At 45.1% G+C, this 18,080-nt stretch overlaps 1 protein-coding gene across 3 annotated transcripts in view; it reads left to right on the forward strand.

The window, feature by feature from the left end:
- LOC106550497 (scaffold attachment factor B2) overlaps positions 1-18,080 on the forward strand; it is a 51,571-nt gene that overhangs the window by 11,830 nt on the left and 21,661 nt on the right. For all 3 annotated transcript variants that reach the window (XM_087703327.1, XM_087703328.1, XM_087703329.1), the window contains 8 exons: positions 3,978-4,040; positions 7,542-7,569; positions 8,523-9,105; positions 9,685-9,731; positions 10,133-10,233; positions 12,102-12,251; positions 15,292-15,395; positions 17,395-17,534. In XM_087703327.1, coding sequence (XP_087559453.1) covers positions 3,978-4,040; positions 7,542-7,569; positions 8,523-9,105; positions 9,685-9,731; positions 10,133-10,233; positions 12,102-12,251; positions 15,292-15,395; positions 17,395-17,534 — 1,216 coding nt within the window. The remainder of the gene's footprint in view (positions 1-3,977; positions 4,041-7,541; positions 7,570-8,522; positions 9,106-9,684; positions 9,732-10,132; positions 10,234-12,101; positions 12,252-15,291; positions 15,396-17,394; positions 17,535-18,080) is intronic.

An 18,080-nucleotide genomic window follows, 5' to 3' on the forward strand; every position in this document is an offset into this window, starting at 1 on the left:
TTCTAAAGTACGGGTAGTCTTTGACTTACAACGGTACGTTTAGTGACCGTTCAAAGTTACAACGGCGTTGAAAAAAGTGACTTAGGACCATTTTTCACAGTTACAACCTTTGCAACATACCCATGATTAAGTGATCAAAATTCAGACACTTGGCAACTGGTTCATACTTATGACCGTTACAACGTCCCGAGGTCACATAATCACCTTTTGCGACCTTCTGACAAGCAAAGTCAATGGGGAAGCCAGGTTCACTTAGCAACTAGGTTACTAACGTTATCAACTGCAGTGATTCACTTAACAACTGTGGCAAGAAAGGTCATAAAATGGGGCAAAACTCATTTAACAAATTTCTCACTTAACAACCATAAATTTTGGGCTCGATTGTGGTTGTAAGTCAAGGACTCCCTGTATGTTTGTTTTACAGGTAGTCCTCAATTTACCACCATACCTAAGAGCAGGATTTCAGTTGTTAAGTGACTGGTGCCCAATTTTACGACCCTTTTGCCTTGGTTGTTAAGTGAATCATGCCGACATTAAGCAAATCTGGCCTTCCTCACTGACTTTATTTTTTGGAAGATGTCTGCGAAGGTCACAAATGGTGATCACATGATTCCACCATCAAATATACCTGCCAATTGCCAAGTATCCGAATTTTAATCATGTGAGTATGCCGTGACCATTACATGTGGGAATCAGTTGTAAATCATGGTTTTTGGTATCATAACTTTGGTTCGCTAAACGAATGGTTGCAAACTGAGGACTACCTGCAATTGGGGTGTTCAATTCTGTGACTGTAGCCTTTTAACTAGATTTAAATTGTGGGGCAGGGAAGGATCAAGAGGTAGCCTGAACTGTTGAATGCAGATTTGTGTCATGAGTTGGGTAGAATGGATTTCAAATTCCTCTTTGCAGACCTCCATCCCTGCCAATGAAAAGAATGATTTAGGGTTTGACTTTGGTGTGAATCTAGCCAATAGTTTATTCGGCGCACAAAAAGGATTGGAGCAAATCACGGTTTAGCATAGCATCCAAATTTTATTTTGATGAAAAACCCACTTCGGGCTGATTTCCGAAGCTGTGGATTTTAAACTTGCCTTCTGGAGAATTCGGGAATTGGAAGCTTTATGAGGACTGTTGTGCATTTGGGATAATTTATGAGAATCTCTCCCCCCCCTCCCCCCCAGCTTTCTTTTGATCCTATGATCAAGGACTCACTTGTGACAAAGCAGGGCATCTCACGAAGAAGACTTAAGTCCCGTCTCAGTTAAAACAAGCTTAGCCTTCTCCCTTTTCTAAAAGCCACAGCCATCCCCGGGCCTAAAGAAAAAACAAAAACCCCAAAGCCTCAACTCTTCCCTGGCTCTCCTCTATCTTAGTTTCCTGTGTTCAGTGTTTGTCAACCTTGGTGGCTTTAGGATGTGGGCACTTCAACTCCCAGAATTCCCCAGCCAGCCATGCTTTGGGAGTTGAAGTCTGCACATCCTTAAAATCTTCAATGTTGAGAAACAGGCCTTAATGAGAAAGCTTGAAAATGCACCAAAAGGGCTAACAGATAATGCCCCTTTTCTCCTTTCTTCCCTCAACTCCTTTTCAGGCAGTCCTCAACTTACAACCACAATTGAGCCCCCAATTTATGTTGCTAAGGGAGATAATTTGCTAAAGGAGTTTTTTGGCCCATTTTGGCGACTTTTCTCGCCAGAGTGGTGAAGCGAATCGCCGCAAGGGTTGAGTCAGGTCACGCAGTTGTTAAGTGAATCTGGCTTCCCCTTTGACTTTGCTAGTCAGAAGGTCTCTAAAGGGGACCATGTGACTCTGGGACACTGCCACGGTCATAAAAACGAGTCAGTGGCTAAGCGTCTTGCGTTTCGATCACGTGACCTTAGGGAATGCTGCCACGCAACGGTCCCAAGCCCCATTTTTCAGCGCCGTCTTTACCTGCGAATGAACGGCTGTAAATCGAGGAGTACCAAGATGCAATCTTGTCCCCTGGGCGAACATAGTAGAATAAGGGCCCATTTCATGGAGAAGACTTTCAGGGATGGCTGGGCCATCAAACAGGCTTGTATGCCACCAGAGCGGTAACGATTGCCTTCCCTGAGGGCCTATTGCAAGTTAATAAACCTCTCTTACGGTGGATACAAAGGCCTGCAATGAGGCTCGTGGCGGCTCCTTTTCCAACTCGGCTTCCCGCCTTCCTGGCCCAGGTTAGCGAGCAGAAGGCAAGTGGAAATTTGCCTAAGACGTGCCTGTTGAGGATCCAAAATCCAGTATAGATAGTCCTCGACAATGGAGCCCCAAACTTTGTGTTGCTCAGCGGAACATTGGTGACATGGGTTTTGCCCCAGTTGTTCGGTGAATCGCTGCAGTTGTGAAGTTAGTAACACGGTTGTTAAGTGAACCTGGCTTCCCCTCTTGGCTTTGCTTGTTAAGAAGGTCGCAGATGCTGATCCCGTGACAACTCCCCCCCCCCAAAACGCACTGCAACCATCATTAAGTATCAACCTGTTTGCCAAGCGTCGGAATGTCGATCACGTGATCACGGGGCTGCTGCAAAGGCCTTAACTATGAAAAAGTCACCTTTTTCAGTGCCATTGTAACTTTGAACAGTCGTTAGGCAAACTGTTGCAAGTTGAGGACCGCCTGTATAGCTCTAATATTTGGACTTGAATATATGGATGTGTATTCCTGTGGCGGTGTTTGGCTTATAGTTTCCAGATCAGATTCTCCATGCTTGTTTCTGGTGTGCTTGGAGGCGCAAGTCTCTGAATTTGGCATGCTTTCAGTGCGTGTTGCCTTGTTGCTTTCGGCTTGTATTATGTGCAATCTAGGGGTGAAATGGTACCGGTTCTGACCAGTTCTCTAGAACCAGTAGCAAAAAAAAAGCTTTAAAAAGTGGGGGGGGGGGAAATGGTTCCGACGATCACACGGATCAGCTGTGAGCCATGCAATTGTTAGAACCAATTTCCCCCACACTTTTTAAAGCATTATTTTCCTCCCGGTTTGGGCAAATAGGTAGGAAAAAAATGCTTTAAAAAGTGAGGAAAATTGGCCATGGATTGGATTGGATTTGGATTTATTTCATTTATATGCCGCCCTTTTCCCCGAAGGGGACTCAGGGCGGCTCACAATTCAATCAGGGAAAGGGATACAGACGGGGGAATAAAAAGACGAGACATAACAATACAAAATTTAAAAACTCACACAACCATACCATTCGAGAAGGGGGGCAAAAACTCTTTAGCCCCAGGCCTGTCGGAACAGCCAGGTTTTAAGGGCTTTGCGGAAGGCCTGGAGGGTGGTGAGGTTCGAATCTCCACAGGGAGATCGTTCCAGAGGGTCGGAGCAGCCACAGAGAAGGCTCTCCTCCGGGTAGTCGCCAGTCGACATTGGCCGGCGGATGGAATTCGGAGGAGGCCTAATCTGTGGGATCTGATCGGTCTATTGGAGGTAATTGGCAGCAGGCGGTCTCTCAAGTGCCCACCCGGTCACATGACACCCCCCCACCAAGCCACGCTCACAGAACCGGTGGCAAAATTTTGTTAGATTTCACCACTGGTGCCATCCAACCTGTATAAAAATGATAAGAGAGCCTGTTCCCAGCCTCACGTTCCCCAAGGATGGTGGATCTGTTACATTCCAGCAATTGTGGTTGGCTTGGCCTGGGATCCCTGCTTCCTAGACCATTTGAAACCTGGTAGGAATTCAGAAGGAAAACAACAGCATCAACCACTGAAGCATCCCCATCGAAAGACAGTTCTCATTTTGTCCTATCACATTTTATTTCTTCCGCTCCATTTGTTTTTCATATTTGTTTATTATTTGAGAAAGCGAGTAGATTTATGTGGCTAACAACCATGTTTTGGGGGGATAATGGATCGAGGAGAGAGCGACCCGATTTCCTGGCCTGACTTTAGTGAAGGAATGGTAGCTTTTCAGGAAATGTGATGAATTTTTATTTATTTTTAAATCTCTTTTAGGGAAAGGCTGAAGAGGCCAGTAGCATCATAGATCTAACATCCGATGATTTGGCAAGCCTGAAGGTATGATTATGAGGTTAATAATATAAGCAAAGAGGTTTAACGCTCTTTTTCAGTTCTCTGTTCTTTGCACGGGGCGGAAAATCCTGCTCTTTATTTTATTTTTTGGTTAAACAAGAAAGTGTTACGTTCTGATCCAGGTTATGCTCACACCATGGTTTGAGCAAGCTTCCATCAGATTTAGACGCTTCACCCTCTTCTATTCCTGGCAGGAATGGGGCTATAGAAATATTTGGGAGTTTTGCAACAATATTATGAGCTTGGAGTCTTTTTTTTTTTTTCCCCTTGGAGAAAATAATTAGATTTTTAGTTCTACATCAGAACTGGAGTTGCAGTTGGGTATTGAAGACATGTTGAAATTTCCTGCCTAAATAGGAATTGTGAGTATGCATTTAAATTGTATTTGGGCACCTGTACAGGCACTCCTCTACTTAAAACTTTGGGCACAATTGAGCCCCAAATGCCTGTTGTTAAGTGAGTTTTGCCCCATTTCACGACCCCTATTGCCACCGTTGTCAAAGTGAATTACTGCAGCTTATAAATTAGTAACCCAGTTGTTAAGTGAATCTGGCTCTCCCATTGACTTTGCTTGTCAGAAGGTCATAAAATGTGATCCCATGACCCTGGGACACTGCACCCGTCATAACTATGAGTTGCCAAGCATCTGAATTTTGTTCTCATGACCATTGTAAATGTGAAAAACAGTCCTAAATCCCTTTGTCCCGTTGCTGTTGTAAATTTGAGCTGTTCCTAAATGAATGGTTATAAATTGAGGACTACCTGTATTCAGAAATCTCTTTAACAGCTTCATAGCCTTCTTGACAGAAACTTTTCCAGGTGCCCCAAACAATTCATTGACATGCAAGTTATCAAAAAGCAACTTTGAAACTAAGTAGCCAAGAGCAGAGAATGTTTGGAATCCATTAAAGCGATCCTCCACTTAAGGGTGCAATTGGTTGCTCTGCGATGTTATTCAGCGAGTGATCGCATGACCAGACCTGGCTTTCCAACCATTTTTACCATGCTGTTAAGCGAATCATCTGGTTGTTAAGGGAATCGCGCAGTCATCAATAAACTAATCTGGCTTCCCCCATTGACTTGGCTTTTCGGAAGCTGATTGGGAATGTCACAATCACGTGACTGCAAGATGCAACAGCCATCATAATGAGCTGCGGTGGCCCAGTGGTTAGAGTACAGTACTGCAGGCTACTTCTGCTGACTGCCGGCTGCCTGCAATTTGGCAGTTCAAATCTCACCAGGCTCAAGGTTGACTCAGCCTTCCGTCCTTCTGAGGTGGGTAAAATGAGGACCCAGATTGTTGGGGGCAATAGGCTGACTCTGTAAACTGCTTAGAGAGGGCTGTAAAGCACTGTGAAGCAGTATATAAGTCAAAGTGCTATTGCTTGCAAAGGAAGGTAGGAAGGAAGTTGTAGTGGCACAATTGTTACAAAGGCTGACTCTGCTCACTGCCAAGAGTATGAGTCACCGGTTCAAGGTTGACTCAGCCTTCCGTCCTCCTGAGGTTGGTAAAATGAGGACCCAAATTGTCGGGGATAAGAGGTTGTATAAACCGCTTAGAGAAGGCTGTGATGCACTGTGAAACAATATATAAGTCTAAATGCTATTGCTATAATTGTGAGTTGGTTGCCAAACGCCTGAATTGTGTTCTTGTGATTGTGGGGTAGTACAATGATCATAATTATGAGGATGACTTGTAAATACCATTTATTGATACTGTTGTAGTGTAGAACAGAGGCCCTCAAACTTTTGGACACCAAAGACAAGTTCCATGGGGAGAGGTTTTTCTTTCTTTTTTTAAAAAAAGTTTTTATTTTTATTTTTCTATAACCACTCTTGCATCATTAATCTTACAGTGTGTCATCTGGGTACAATCTTTATGTCATCATATTTAACGGTTACATCATTTTAAATCTATTTTTATCTTGCCTTTACATTTACATTTCAATTGCCTTTTAATTCAACTCCTCCCCTGTAATTCTACTTTCTTTTCCAAATTATTCAATTTTCTGTTTCTTTTTGTCTATATTCATTTTCTATCCAGTGATAAAAACATCCCCATATTTTATAAATACTCTGATTCTTCCTTCTCCTTAATTGCCAACATTAACCTGATCATTTCTGCACTCTAATTTTTTTTAAAAAAATCATCTCTCCCTCTGAGGGAATTTTTTCCATTTTCCAATTTTATGCAAATACAATTCTAGCTGCAGTTGTTATATGAGTAATTAAATACACACTTTCTTTACAATCGGGGGTCGCATAACTAGTGGACTGGAGGGGGGCGTAGTTTCACGTGTTGCCTGAATCCCATGGATGGGGCTTTGCTTGTTTGCACAACCTGGCTTCTGGCATGCCACGGCCCGGTGCCCATCCACAGACCTGGGATTGGGGACCCCCGGTGTAGAAGGAAAATGGTGAACCAGGATAAGCATCGCACTCAAGTTGAGAGCTGGTGGTGTAACATCTGCCTCCAGGGCATCACTAAATTAGTAGAAAGGCAGGGATTAAAACCAGGAGGCTCAGAAGAGAATACAGGTAGTCCTCAACTTACAACAGTTCATGTAGTGACTGTTCGAAGTTACAACATCCCTGAAAAAAAGCGACTTACAACCATTTTTCAACTATGGCATCGTCCCCTTGGTCACATGATCAAAATTCACTTGGCAACTGATTTATATGTATGACAGTTGCAGTGTCCTGGGGTCACATGGTCCCCCTTTTTGCAACCTTCTGACAAGCAAAATCACCGAGGAAAGCCATATTTACTGAACAACGGAGCCACTGCAGTGGCAAGAAAGGTCGCAAAACTCACTTAACAACAGAAATTTGGGGCTGAATTATGGACGTAAGTCGAGGACTGCCTGTATTTGTAGCTCAGGGTTGAACTGTGGGGTCCCTTGGTAACTTTAACCTAGTCTTCTGTTGCAGAATCCTTGGTGCCCTCTGAGCTTGGTGGTCTTCTTGCAGATAGATAGATAGATAGATAAGTTTATTTATATGCCGCCCTTTTCCCTGGGGGGACTCAGGGCGGCTCACAACTTAAAAGGGGGAGGGGGGAGGAAGACAAACTTTTACATATAAGAGAATACATAATTAAAAACTCAACATTCATATCATTCGGGCGGGTTACAGTCTTAACCCCAGGCCTGACGGGATAGCCAGATTCTGAGGGCTGTGCGGAAGGTCTGGAGGGTGGTGAGGGTATGAATCTCCACGGGGAGATGCTTCATTGCCCAACTTGGTAACTTGGTAACTTGGTAACATCATCAGTGCTGTGGAAGGGAGTGAGGTACCTCCCTTCTAGCACTGATGACGTTACCAAGTTTGGTAATGAAACATCTGCAAGAAAGCCACCTAGCTCAGAGAGCACTAAGGATTCTGCAACAGAAGACTAGGAGGGCAAGATACAGAAAGATAAATAATCGAATAATCACACGTGCCAAATGGACCCTGAGCCCTTTTTTTTCTTTTGTTTCTTAATAGGAACCTGACGAGTTTCCTTTGGAATCAGGTACTGTATTTCAAAAACCCTCTGCCCCTCCTGGGCACTTTCCACTAGGTCTCGCACACCGGTCCCTTGAGTTACTCTCTGGTTTTTTATCCCATAAGTAGCTGTAGCCCATTATTCTAACATGGTTCACGGTCCAGAACACCTCCAAAGGAAAAGCCACAGAGATTGGAAATCTGGCCATATCACCGGATCTGCGGGAGCACCTTTGATCCTTACCGCACAAGTGATCAGATTTTGTGAGAGGATAATTTTGCTTAAGATCCCTTCACCGGGGAGCAGACCGGGCCCCACATATAAAGGAGCCATTAAGACGTGCCGAGCAGATCCTGTGATATCGCTCAGGGCTTTGGGATGGTAACTTTGGCTAGAGAGGTGCAGTTGAATTAATGTCAAAGCAGGGATCAAATCTTTTAAGTGGCTACGCGAAGCCCTGAAGACGGAAGGTCGCGGAAGGCCTTCCACTTTGCTTTCTGGACTCCAACCGTATTTCGAATCACTTCCGAAGTTCTTCTGGTGTTCACATGCGGACTTAGTTCTCCTTAAAAGGAATATTGGTAAAACCTGCAAGCCGAAACAGTCGAAAAGCACCGATTGCCGTCTGCACAAGCACACACACCCCGCCCCCCCCGCACGCTTGGAAGCGAGTCTTGGCAAGAATTGGAAAGGCGTCGCAGTTGTGTGAAGACAGCCAAGGATCACGCCCCAGGAAGCATTGTGCATAAAGGTTATTCTTCCTTCTCTCTTTCAGGCCTTGCTCTGATAGCCGTGTTAGACTGCAGTTGGTTTTAAGGCGTGTGAATGTGGTTGGCCCAGAGGGTTTTCCAATCTCTGTGTTAGCCTTTAAGCTCTCTCTCTCGGTGTTAGTCGGGCAGCCATGCCCGTCCGGCATTTGTCTTTGCTATGTTTCCCTGGTGATTAAACCTTGTGCCATTCTATTCCTGTTAAATCCATAGAAAATGAGAAAGTGCTCGACATTTTGGGTGACACTTGTAAATCTGAGCCCCTAAAAGAAGACACTTCCGAAGCTGAGCAGGAGCAGGAAACGAATAATTCATGGCCGGGCAAACAGGAAGCCGTGGAGGAGGAGCAGGAGGAGGAGGAGGAGGAGGAAAAAGAAGAAGAAGGAGAAGAAGAAGAAGACATGTTGGCTGCCACCTCTCCTGCCCACTCGGACGAAGACCTTGTAGATAAGGAAAGCCAATCAGGAAAGCCTGCTGAGGCCAAGAACCAGGAGGACGATGCAAAGCTCTTAGTGGTAGCCAAAGGGGAGCCCAGCGAGCAGACAGTTGAGGAAGACAAATCGGACTCGGACTCTTTAGCGGTAGAGAGCAGGAGTGGAGGTGGAGGTGGAGGTGGTGAGAGTAGCAAAGAAGCCCAAACTTTGGAAGCCTGTAGTGAGGAAACCGCGGAATCGGACACAGGTCCCCAAGTGGTTAGTCCAGAGGCCGAGAAGATGGAAGTGAAGGCTAATGTTGAGGAGGAGCCTTCTGCCACTAGAGAGTCCTCTGCCCAAGAGGGTGGTGATCAGAACACGAGGTTTGTTTCTCTCCGTTTTAGACCAGATGCTGTCTTTTTTCCCCCCTCGCCCGTTGGTTATTTATGAATGCCAAAAAACGTGCTGTGATGCCTTCCAGTGAACCCCCCCACCCCCACTGCTGAGGGCCCCAACAAGACGATAGCTTATCCTTCGACGTAGATTTTCTGTTTTTTTTTTTTTTTAAGTTGTCCTTATACAGTTTGTTTCTGTAGGAGTACGTTTGGCTGCTCTTTTTTTCCTTAAAGCATTTAAAAATATATATTTTTTAAATATATAAATATATATATATAATCATCTCCATCTTCCAAAAGGTTGCATTTCTTAACTTTGTATTCCTGATTAGACGTTAGTTCTCTGGTGGTCAACGGAGACTTTCCTTTGGGTTGTTTTTTTTTTCTTTTTCTTTTAAAGACCCACTGTGCCCCCTTCCCTAGTAAAAGCCCAATTCTTTTTTTCCCTTTTTCTTTTTGGTTTTTCCTCTGGTAGGTATTTATCATAGCACCCATTGTCATGCCCGTTCATTTTCCACATGGCTTTCCAGAATAATGTTCTTATCTTTTTTTCTTTCTCGTCTTCAGCTCAAATGAGGATGCAGAGGCTAAAAGTGCTTCCAAAGATGAGAAGGGTAAGTTTATGGCTGTGTGTGTGTGTGTGCGTGTGCGTGCGTGTGTGTGTGTGTGTGTGTGTGGAAACAGACATTGCGATCTCCGGAACTTTAAAATATATTGCTCACAAAGCTTTCGTTAGCCACCGCTAACATCGTCAGAGTGTAAAAGCCATTAAAGCGATACCTGTCTTTATACAATGTTAATCATTTTGGCCACTGCACGTGATAGACCCATCCACCTGCTTCCCACCTGTAATTAGCTTTGTTGTTTTTACATCAGGCATGTTAATCATGCTCCTATTCCTTCCTCCCTTATCGAACACAGCTTGGGCTGTTCCTCCCCAGGAAGTAACGCTGAATTGTCTGATGATGATGTTTGATATCTCCTCTCCCTCCCTTCTCCCCACGCCCAAATATAGGTCGCTCCACTCCTAGCTCTGGCAGAAATCTGTGGGTCAGTGGTCTTTCCTCTTCGACCAGAGCAACCGATCTGAAGAACCTGTTTAGCAAATATGGCAAGGTAAGGTGAATAGAAATAAAATGGTATGACTTTTGTTGGTTCAATATTGCCAGATAAATGTTTTGATTAAAGTAGTAATTTTTAAATTGGAAATGAGAAAAAAAAGAGGACCCTACATAAGGGTTGTTTTTGGCCACTTGCTCCATATTTTTTATTTAAGCGTGATATTTTGGGGTATTATTCATCTACCTTTGCTACAGAACGATGCTTGTTGACAGATTTATGTGATCCTTGCAAAATTATTCCCTTGCAAATCGTGTCCTGAGAAGTTAACCAGTTAATCTAGTTCAGTCATTGAACTTCAAATTCCATGCTACATAACCCAGAAGGAATTACAGGATTTATTATCTAACATCCAGGGGGCATTATTTGTTTGTGTGTGTGTGTGTATGTGTGTGCGCGCGCGCGTGTGTGGTCCATGGGGTTCCAAAGAATCGGATGTGACTTACTGATTGAACAGCCACGAATGTCTGCAAGCATCGGATGGTCCCACACATAATACAAAACCATAATGTGGCTTGCTGTGTGGAGTAAACACAACACACTGAATGGGTTACAGCTTAGAAAACAGTATTTAAAGCCTAGTTGATTGTCACAGTTTAGTTAATAAGCCATGGCTAAATAAAGATGAGATAACCTTTATACGTCACTTTTCTGTGGACACTGGCACACATTAAAAATGAAATTCTGATGCCTGCTCTCAAAACATACATACATATATACATACATACATACATATGCATACCTATATATGCCCCATACATATACATATATACGTACACACACATACACATCTCCCTGACTCTTTCTGTGTGTGTGTGGCATATATGGGTATGGATATATGTGTGTCTTCATTTACACATTATATCTTGGTGAGCCATGGTGGCGCAATGGTTATGCAGGCTACTTCTGCTGACTGCCGGCTGCCAGCAATTTGGCAGTTCAATCCTGACTTGCTCAAGGTTGATTCAGCTGTCCATCCTTCCGAGGTCAGTAAAATGAGGACCTAAATTGTTGGGAGCAAGAGGCTGACTCTGAACACCGCTTAGAAAGGGCTGTAAAAGTATTATAAAGCAGCATATATCGTATTTTTCGGATTATAAGACGCACCGGTGTATAAGACGCACCAAGATTTCAAAGAGGTAAGTAAGAAAAAAAAGTTTTTGTCCTCCCCGGCCCCCAGGAACTGCAGGCTTCAGCAGGGCTGGGGTAAGACAAAAATGCACCAGTTTTTCACCAAAGTGGGGGCATTTTTCTCTTCCCCCAGCCCTGCTGAAGCCTGCAGAATGCTTCTGGGGGGTAGGGGGAAGGCAAAAATGCCCCCGTTTTTCTCCCATTTTCACAAAAATGCGATGCGAGGGGGCCGCTTCGGGAGGCCAAAATTGGCTGTATTCGATGTATAAGACGCCCCAACATTTCCATGCTCTTTTATGGGGGGAAAGGTGCATCTTATACTCGGAAAAATACAGTAAGTGCTAAGTGAGAAGATAGGAAGGGAAGGAAAGGAAGGAAGGAAGGAAGGAAGGAAGGAAGGAAGGAAGGAAGGAAGGATGAACTGAGGTGGCACAGTCGTGAGAATTCAGAAATTGCAGTGTGGCTCTGCCCACTGCCAGGAGTTTGATCCTGACTGGGTCAAGGTTGACTTAGCCTTCCATCGTTCCTAGGTCGGTAAAAGGAGGACCCCCAGACTGTTGGGGGCAAGAGGCTGACTCTGTAAACCCCTTAGAAAGGGCTGTAAAGCGGTATATAAGTCTAAGTGTTAATGCTGTTGCTCTCCCAGAAGGTAACAAACAACAGCTAGTAGTGTGTAGATGTGTAAAACCCAACCAGTGCTTGTCATCTTCATTTCTCTCTCTCTCTCTTTGAAGGTGGTAGGTGCAAAAGTAGTCACAAACGCCCGCAGCCCCGGGGCCCGCTGTTACGGCTTCGTCACCATGTCTTCTTCTGAGGAAGCCACCAAGTGCATCAACCACCTCCACAGGACAGAGCTCCACGGGAAGATGATTTCTGTGGAAAAAGTGAGAATTTTCATCAGCGATTAAATTTAATGTACAAGATGTTCTCGACTTAACAACCTTAATTGAGCCCCACATTTTTTTTTGTAAAAAAATTTTTTTTTGTTTTAAAACAAACATACAACTCCTCCTTCTTTACATACTGTAGAAAGTGTATCAGCTGGTTACAAAAGGCTTTTGCCCCACATTTTTGCTGCTAAGGCTAAGTTTAAGTTTAAATTTTATTTTATTTATATGCCGCCCTATTCCCAAAAAGGGACTCAGGGCGGCGAACAACTTAAACGGGAAAGGGAAACACAAGTACAAAATAGACATTTAAAATGACCAACAACCACACCTGTCGAGAGGGGAAGGGAGCTCATCAACCCCAGGCCTGCCGACACAGCCAGGTTTTAACAGCTTTTCGGAAAGCAGGGAGAGAGGTGAGGGTCCGAATCTCCGTGGGGAGTTCGTTCCAAAGGGCCGGAGCTGCAACAGTGAAGGCCCTCCCCCGGGTCGTAGCCAGATGGCATTAGCTAGTGGATGGAACCCGGAGGAGGCCGACCCTGTGCGATCTAATGGGTCTATGGGAGGTAATTGGCAGCAGGCGGTCTCTCAAGTACCCAGGTCCAATACCATGAAGGGCTTTATAAGTGATAACTAGCACCTTGAAGCGTATCCGGAGACCGATTGGAAGCCAGTGCAGCTCGCGGAGGATAGGTGTAACGTGGGTGTATCGAGGTACACCCACAATCGCTCGCGCGGCCGTATTCTGGACCAGTTGAAGTCTCCGAATGCTCTTCAAGGGCTGCCCCATGTAGAGCGCATTGCAGTAGTCCAGTCTTGAGGTCACGAGGGCGTGAGTGACTGTTACGAGTGCCTCCCGGTTCAGGTAGGGACGCAACTGGTGCACCAGGCGAACCTGGGCAAATGCCCCCCTGGTCACAGCCGACAAATGAGGTTCTAAAGTCAGCTGTGGATCCAGGAGGACTCCCAAGTTGCGAGCCCTGTCTGAGAGGCGTAAAATTTCACCCCCCCAGCCTGAGTGATGGAATACTAACCAAATTTTTGGGAGGGAAACACAACAGCCACTCGGTCTTGTCTGGATTGAGCACAAGCTCTTGCCCCATTTCCTGATCTTTCTTGCCACAGTTGTTAAGGGAATCGCTGCAGCGATTAAATTAGCCACCCAGTCGTTAAGTGAATCTGGCATCCCCCTCTGACTTTGCTGGTGGGAAGGTCGCAAAAGTTGATCCCGTGACCTAGGGCGCTGCAGTCACAAATATGAGTCAGCTGCCAAGCACTTGAACTTCGATTGCATGACCATGGGGATGCTGTTAACAGTCATAAGTGTGAAAAATGGTCATACGTCACTTTTTTCAGTGCTGTTGTAACTGAGCAGACACTAAATGAGCTGTTGTAAGTCGAGGACTTACTTTATTCCCATCCAGGAGAGGAACCAACATCGTTCCCAGCCAGGAGAGGGACATGCAGTAGATAAGATGGCAGTGGTAGGAAAGAGACTGGAAGGTCCAGAGATGGGTCCCTTCAGCTCTAGGCAGCATATGAACCCTGGTCACAGTGATGACTTCTTAACCAGCCACAACAAAATAGTCTTCCCTACATGAAATCGTTCAGGGACTTCAATTCCCAGAATTCTCTCTGCTATGCTAATGAGGAACTCTGGGAGTTCAACCTACCTGGAGGTCATCAGATTGAGGAAGACTGGTCTAAGTGATTACTTAGATTCAGTGTGTGTGTATGTTCCAGCATAACTCTGGAACACCTCGAGCAATTTCAACCAAACCTGGTACACAGATGACTTACTCTCGGGGGACAAATACTGTGGGGGTAAGATACCCCTAACACCCCTCGGGGTGGATGTTCTGTTAAGATACAGCCTGTTGTGCCTTAAACTGGCTTTTACTGTACTGCCATAAAATGGCTTCTACTGTACAGCACAGTGGCGTTGCCATGGTAACGGCTTCACGGTACTCCACGAGGGGGCGCCCTCTAGTAAGGGGGAAAAATCCAATATTAGAAATTACATTTGGTCCAGACATTTGTGACCGCCTAATACAGGATTGGGATAAACAAATAACCGAGCAACACCAGGTTAACAGCTAGTTATTGGTAAAGAGAATATTTGTAGCTCAGGATTGAACTGCGGGGGTCCTTGGTGTTCTCTGAGCTTGGTTGTTTTCTTGCAGACGTTTCATGAGCCAAACTAGGTAACCTCAGCAGTGCCAGAAGAGAGCGAACCCCACGCTCCCTTCTAGCACTGATGGTGCTACCTTGTTGGGTCACGAAATGTCTGCAGGAAAAGAACCTAGTTTAGAGAGCATCAAGGCCGCCCCCTGCCCACCCCGTGACCCGTCAAAACCGCGGAGGACAAAATCTCGCTCGACGAAAGCGCGCATTTGACGTCATCACAGCGCGACGAAAAAAAATTAAAAATTGAAATAAAAATAAAATTAAAGCAAGCCGATTCACATAAAGGTAAGGGTTAGGTTTAGGGTTAGGGTTAGGGTTAGGTTTAGAGCGTTAGGGTTACGTTTAGCGTTAGGTTAAGGGTTAGCCTTAGGTTTAGCGTTAGGTTAAGGGTTACGTTTAGGGTTAGGTTTAGGGTTAGGTTTGGGGGGGGTTAGGGTAAGGTTTTCGCTTTATTTTTACATTTTTCGATCACAGCGCGATGTTTTCGTCGCGCTGTGATGACGTCAAATGCGCGCTTTCGTCGAGCGCGATTTTGTCCTCCGCGGTTTTGTGGTGGAACCGCCCACCCGCTGAATTTAATCCGCATACATTTTAGTACATGTTAAGGTCAAAGGAAACATCCCGGAGAAGAATTTTAACCTTTCTCTATTCCTCCACCTCTTATGTTTGATTTTCCTTATGGAACATTCGGAGATGATTGCACTGTGCTCTCCCCCCCCCCCCCCCCCCCGACTCCCCTGGGCCTCGTCCTGCCTGCGATTCAGAACAGGGTGGGTTCCTTGCCATTTGATTTCTCCCACTCTTCTAGACCAGGCCCCCAAATCACCCCTTTTTCCTTGTTTGATTCCAGGCCAAAAACGAACCTGCTGGGAAAAAAGCATTACCGGAGAAGAAAGAAAGTGAAAGCAGGAAGGAAAAAGACAGGCGGCATTCTACCGACTCCAAACCAGAAAAGTAATAAACCAGGACTGTTAATTTGTTTTTGCTGTAGCGTTCAGGCAGCTCTCTTCTAAACCTTGGCTGCGGCTTTTAATCTCAGCTTGTTCAAACAGGCGTTGTGGCCCGCCAGCGGACAGCAGAGTTGGCAGCAGATTCAGACAGTGAGGAGGTTGGGGAGGAACCTTGGCCAGTCCTGGAGTCTGGGGAAGGCTGTGAGGAGGGCTTTTGTGTCGGAGGCAGAGAGAGGGCCAGGGCCGTCTGACAATTATCAGCTGCCTTCGGAGTCAGACATCAGTGAGGCAGACGAACAGCTGGAGCCTGTTCCCAGTGTGCGCATGTGCAGAGTTGCCAGACGAAGGGAACAGCTAAAGAACAGGGGTCAACTTGGGAGTAAGGCCACAGGTGGACGATGAATGGCCCCTCCCAGAGGAAATAAAAGAGCAGCGAAAGGGGAGTGGAGTTTGCAGGAGAGACAATTAGTTTGTTTAATTGGTTCGTGAGACTCCTTGCCAAGTTTTACAGATCTCGGCTTGGCAGCTCTCCAAGCCAAATAAGGTCTGTGACTGCAAATCCTCCCTTGAAAGACTTTGCTGGATGTGAAGGAAAAGAATTCACAGTCAATTAATAAAAGGGTTTTTTGTCAGGACCGGGAGTTTGCTTCATGCTCTCGGGAAGCCTCGGTCGGAACAACTGGCCCTGGTTTAAGATCCTTTGTCAGCAAGGCCATGCTGATAAACTGGGATTTTACATTACAAGTGGTTCTCGACTTACCACCACGACTGAGCCAAAAATTTCCATTGTTAAGCAAGACATTTGTTAAGTGAGTTTTGCCCCATTTTTACTACCTTTCTGGCCATGGTTGTTAAGTGAATCTCTGCAGTTGATAAAGTTAGTAATACTGTGGTTATGTGAATATGGCTTCCACCATTGACTTTGCTTGTCAGAAGGTCGCAAAAGGGGATCACGTGACCCTGGAATACTGCGACTGTCATAAACTTGAGTCAGTTGCCAAGCGCCTGAATTTTCATGGCATGTGATCTTGGGAATGCTGCAACGGCTGTGTGAAAAATGGTCATGTCTCTTTTTTCAGTGCAGTTACAACGTGGAATGGTCACTTGACTTATAACACTTCGTTTAGCGACCATTTAAAGTTACAGCGGCACTGAAAAAAGTGACTTAACAACCATTCTCCACATTTACGACAATTGGCAACTGATTCATATTCATGGCGGTTGCATTGTCCTCATGATTCCCTTTTGTGACCTGACAAGCAAAGTCAACGGGGAAACTAGATTCACTTAACAAATATGTTACTAACTTAACAGCTGCAGTCACTTAACAACTGTGGCAAGAAAGATAGTAAAATGGGGCAAAACTCACTTAGCAACCGTCACTGTGTCAGGCCTGCAGCCATCTTTTCTTTTGGATCTTTGGCCTGACACAGTTTCTATTATTCTGCTATGCATTTTTCTATTGTGGGAAAATGGGAGGGGGTGATTGTAGGAGTTAGATGCTATGTAGCCATAACAAAATTCTTTCTAGAAAACCAAGGTCATCCTTTGTCTCTGCACTTGACCGGAACTGGATGGGTGGAAGCTGCCAGCATGGCAGTGGGAGATTGGACCATGTGATGGACTTGTGGGTGTGGGGGCAAGATCTTGAACTTTCAGCTGGGTGGGGAAAACCGGGAAGCTTTCAGATTCGGGTTTTCCCAGATGTGCCAACGTGGCTCTCTTAATAAATCAGACTCTGATTTACTTTTGGGATGCTATTGATGGAACCCTGACATCTCGCTTAGCAACAGAACTTCTGAGCTCAATTGTGGTCATAAGACCACCTGTGTGAGGGATATTGGGTTTTTACCCTTCGTGCTGTTTTTCGGATTTAGATCTGAAGGCCACCTTTATTGTACTTTGACAAGTCATCACCTGGTGCTCCTGAGATCGAAGTGATGAATTTTGACTTAGGATATACGACAGATAGAGTTCCAGCTGCTCTTTCGATCTGTTTGCAGGTCTCTCAGCCTTAAGGAAGAAAAAACCGACAAGAATGAAGACTCTCAGAAAGCGGAAGGCAGCGGAGATGAAAAGAAGGATAAAGGAACAGAAGAGCAGAAAAATGGGTCATCTGGACGTTCGCGATCTGTTAAATCAGGTAATGAAAACCTTCGGTGGAAAACTATGGTTTCAGGGCTGAGGGTGAGCCGATTCCTTCGTGTGAATGTCTTAGAGCCAAGGTCTTCAAACTTGGCAACTTTTAAGACTTGTGGACTTCAACTCCCAGAATTCCCCAGCCAGCTATTCTGGGAGTTGAATTCCACAAGTCTTTTTTTTTTTTTTTTAAAGTAATCTTTATTGGTTATACATTTTTTAAAGAGTAAAACATACAAATACAAATACAATTTTAAACATACAACCCCCCCCCCCCCAAACACACGGTGACAGTCATTCACAGCCTAATTTTTTTTTTCCTTCCTCATTCCACAAGTCTTAAAGTTGCCAGGTTTGAAGACCTCTGTCCTAGTGGACAACCATTTAAATATGAGCCAGCCATTATTCAAAACTTGCAATTTGCCACACTGGATGTAAAGAAGTAGTTTTCTCCTGCTTCCTTAGGTCTTTTTCCTGTTACCCGTTTCCAGACTCCTGGATCTCCTGGTGGTATTCCATCCGGGATTTATTTCAGCCTTGGAGAAATTTA

This window comes from Thamnophis sirtalis, unplaced genomic scaffold (genome assembly GCF_051295495.1).
Source record: "Thamnophis sirtalis isolate CommonGarterSnake01/CBP01778 unplaced genomic scaffold, rThaSir2_p1.2 scaffold_1, whole genome shotgun sequence".
Taxonomy (NCBI): Eukaryota; Metazoa; Chordata; class Lepidosauria; order Squamata; family Natricidae; genus Thamnophis; species Thamnophis sirtalis.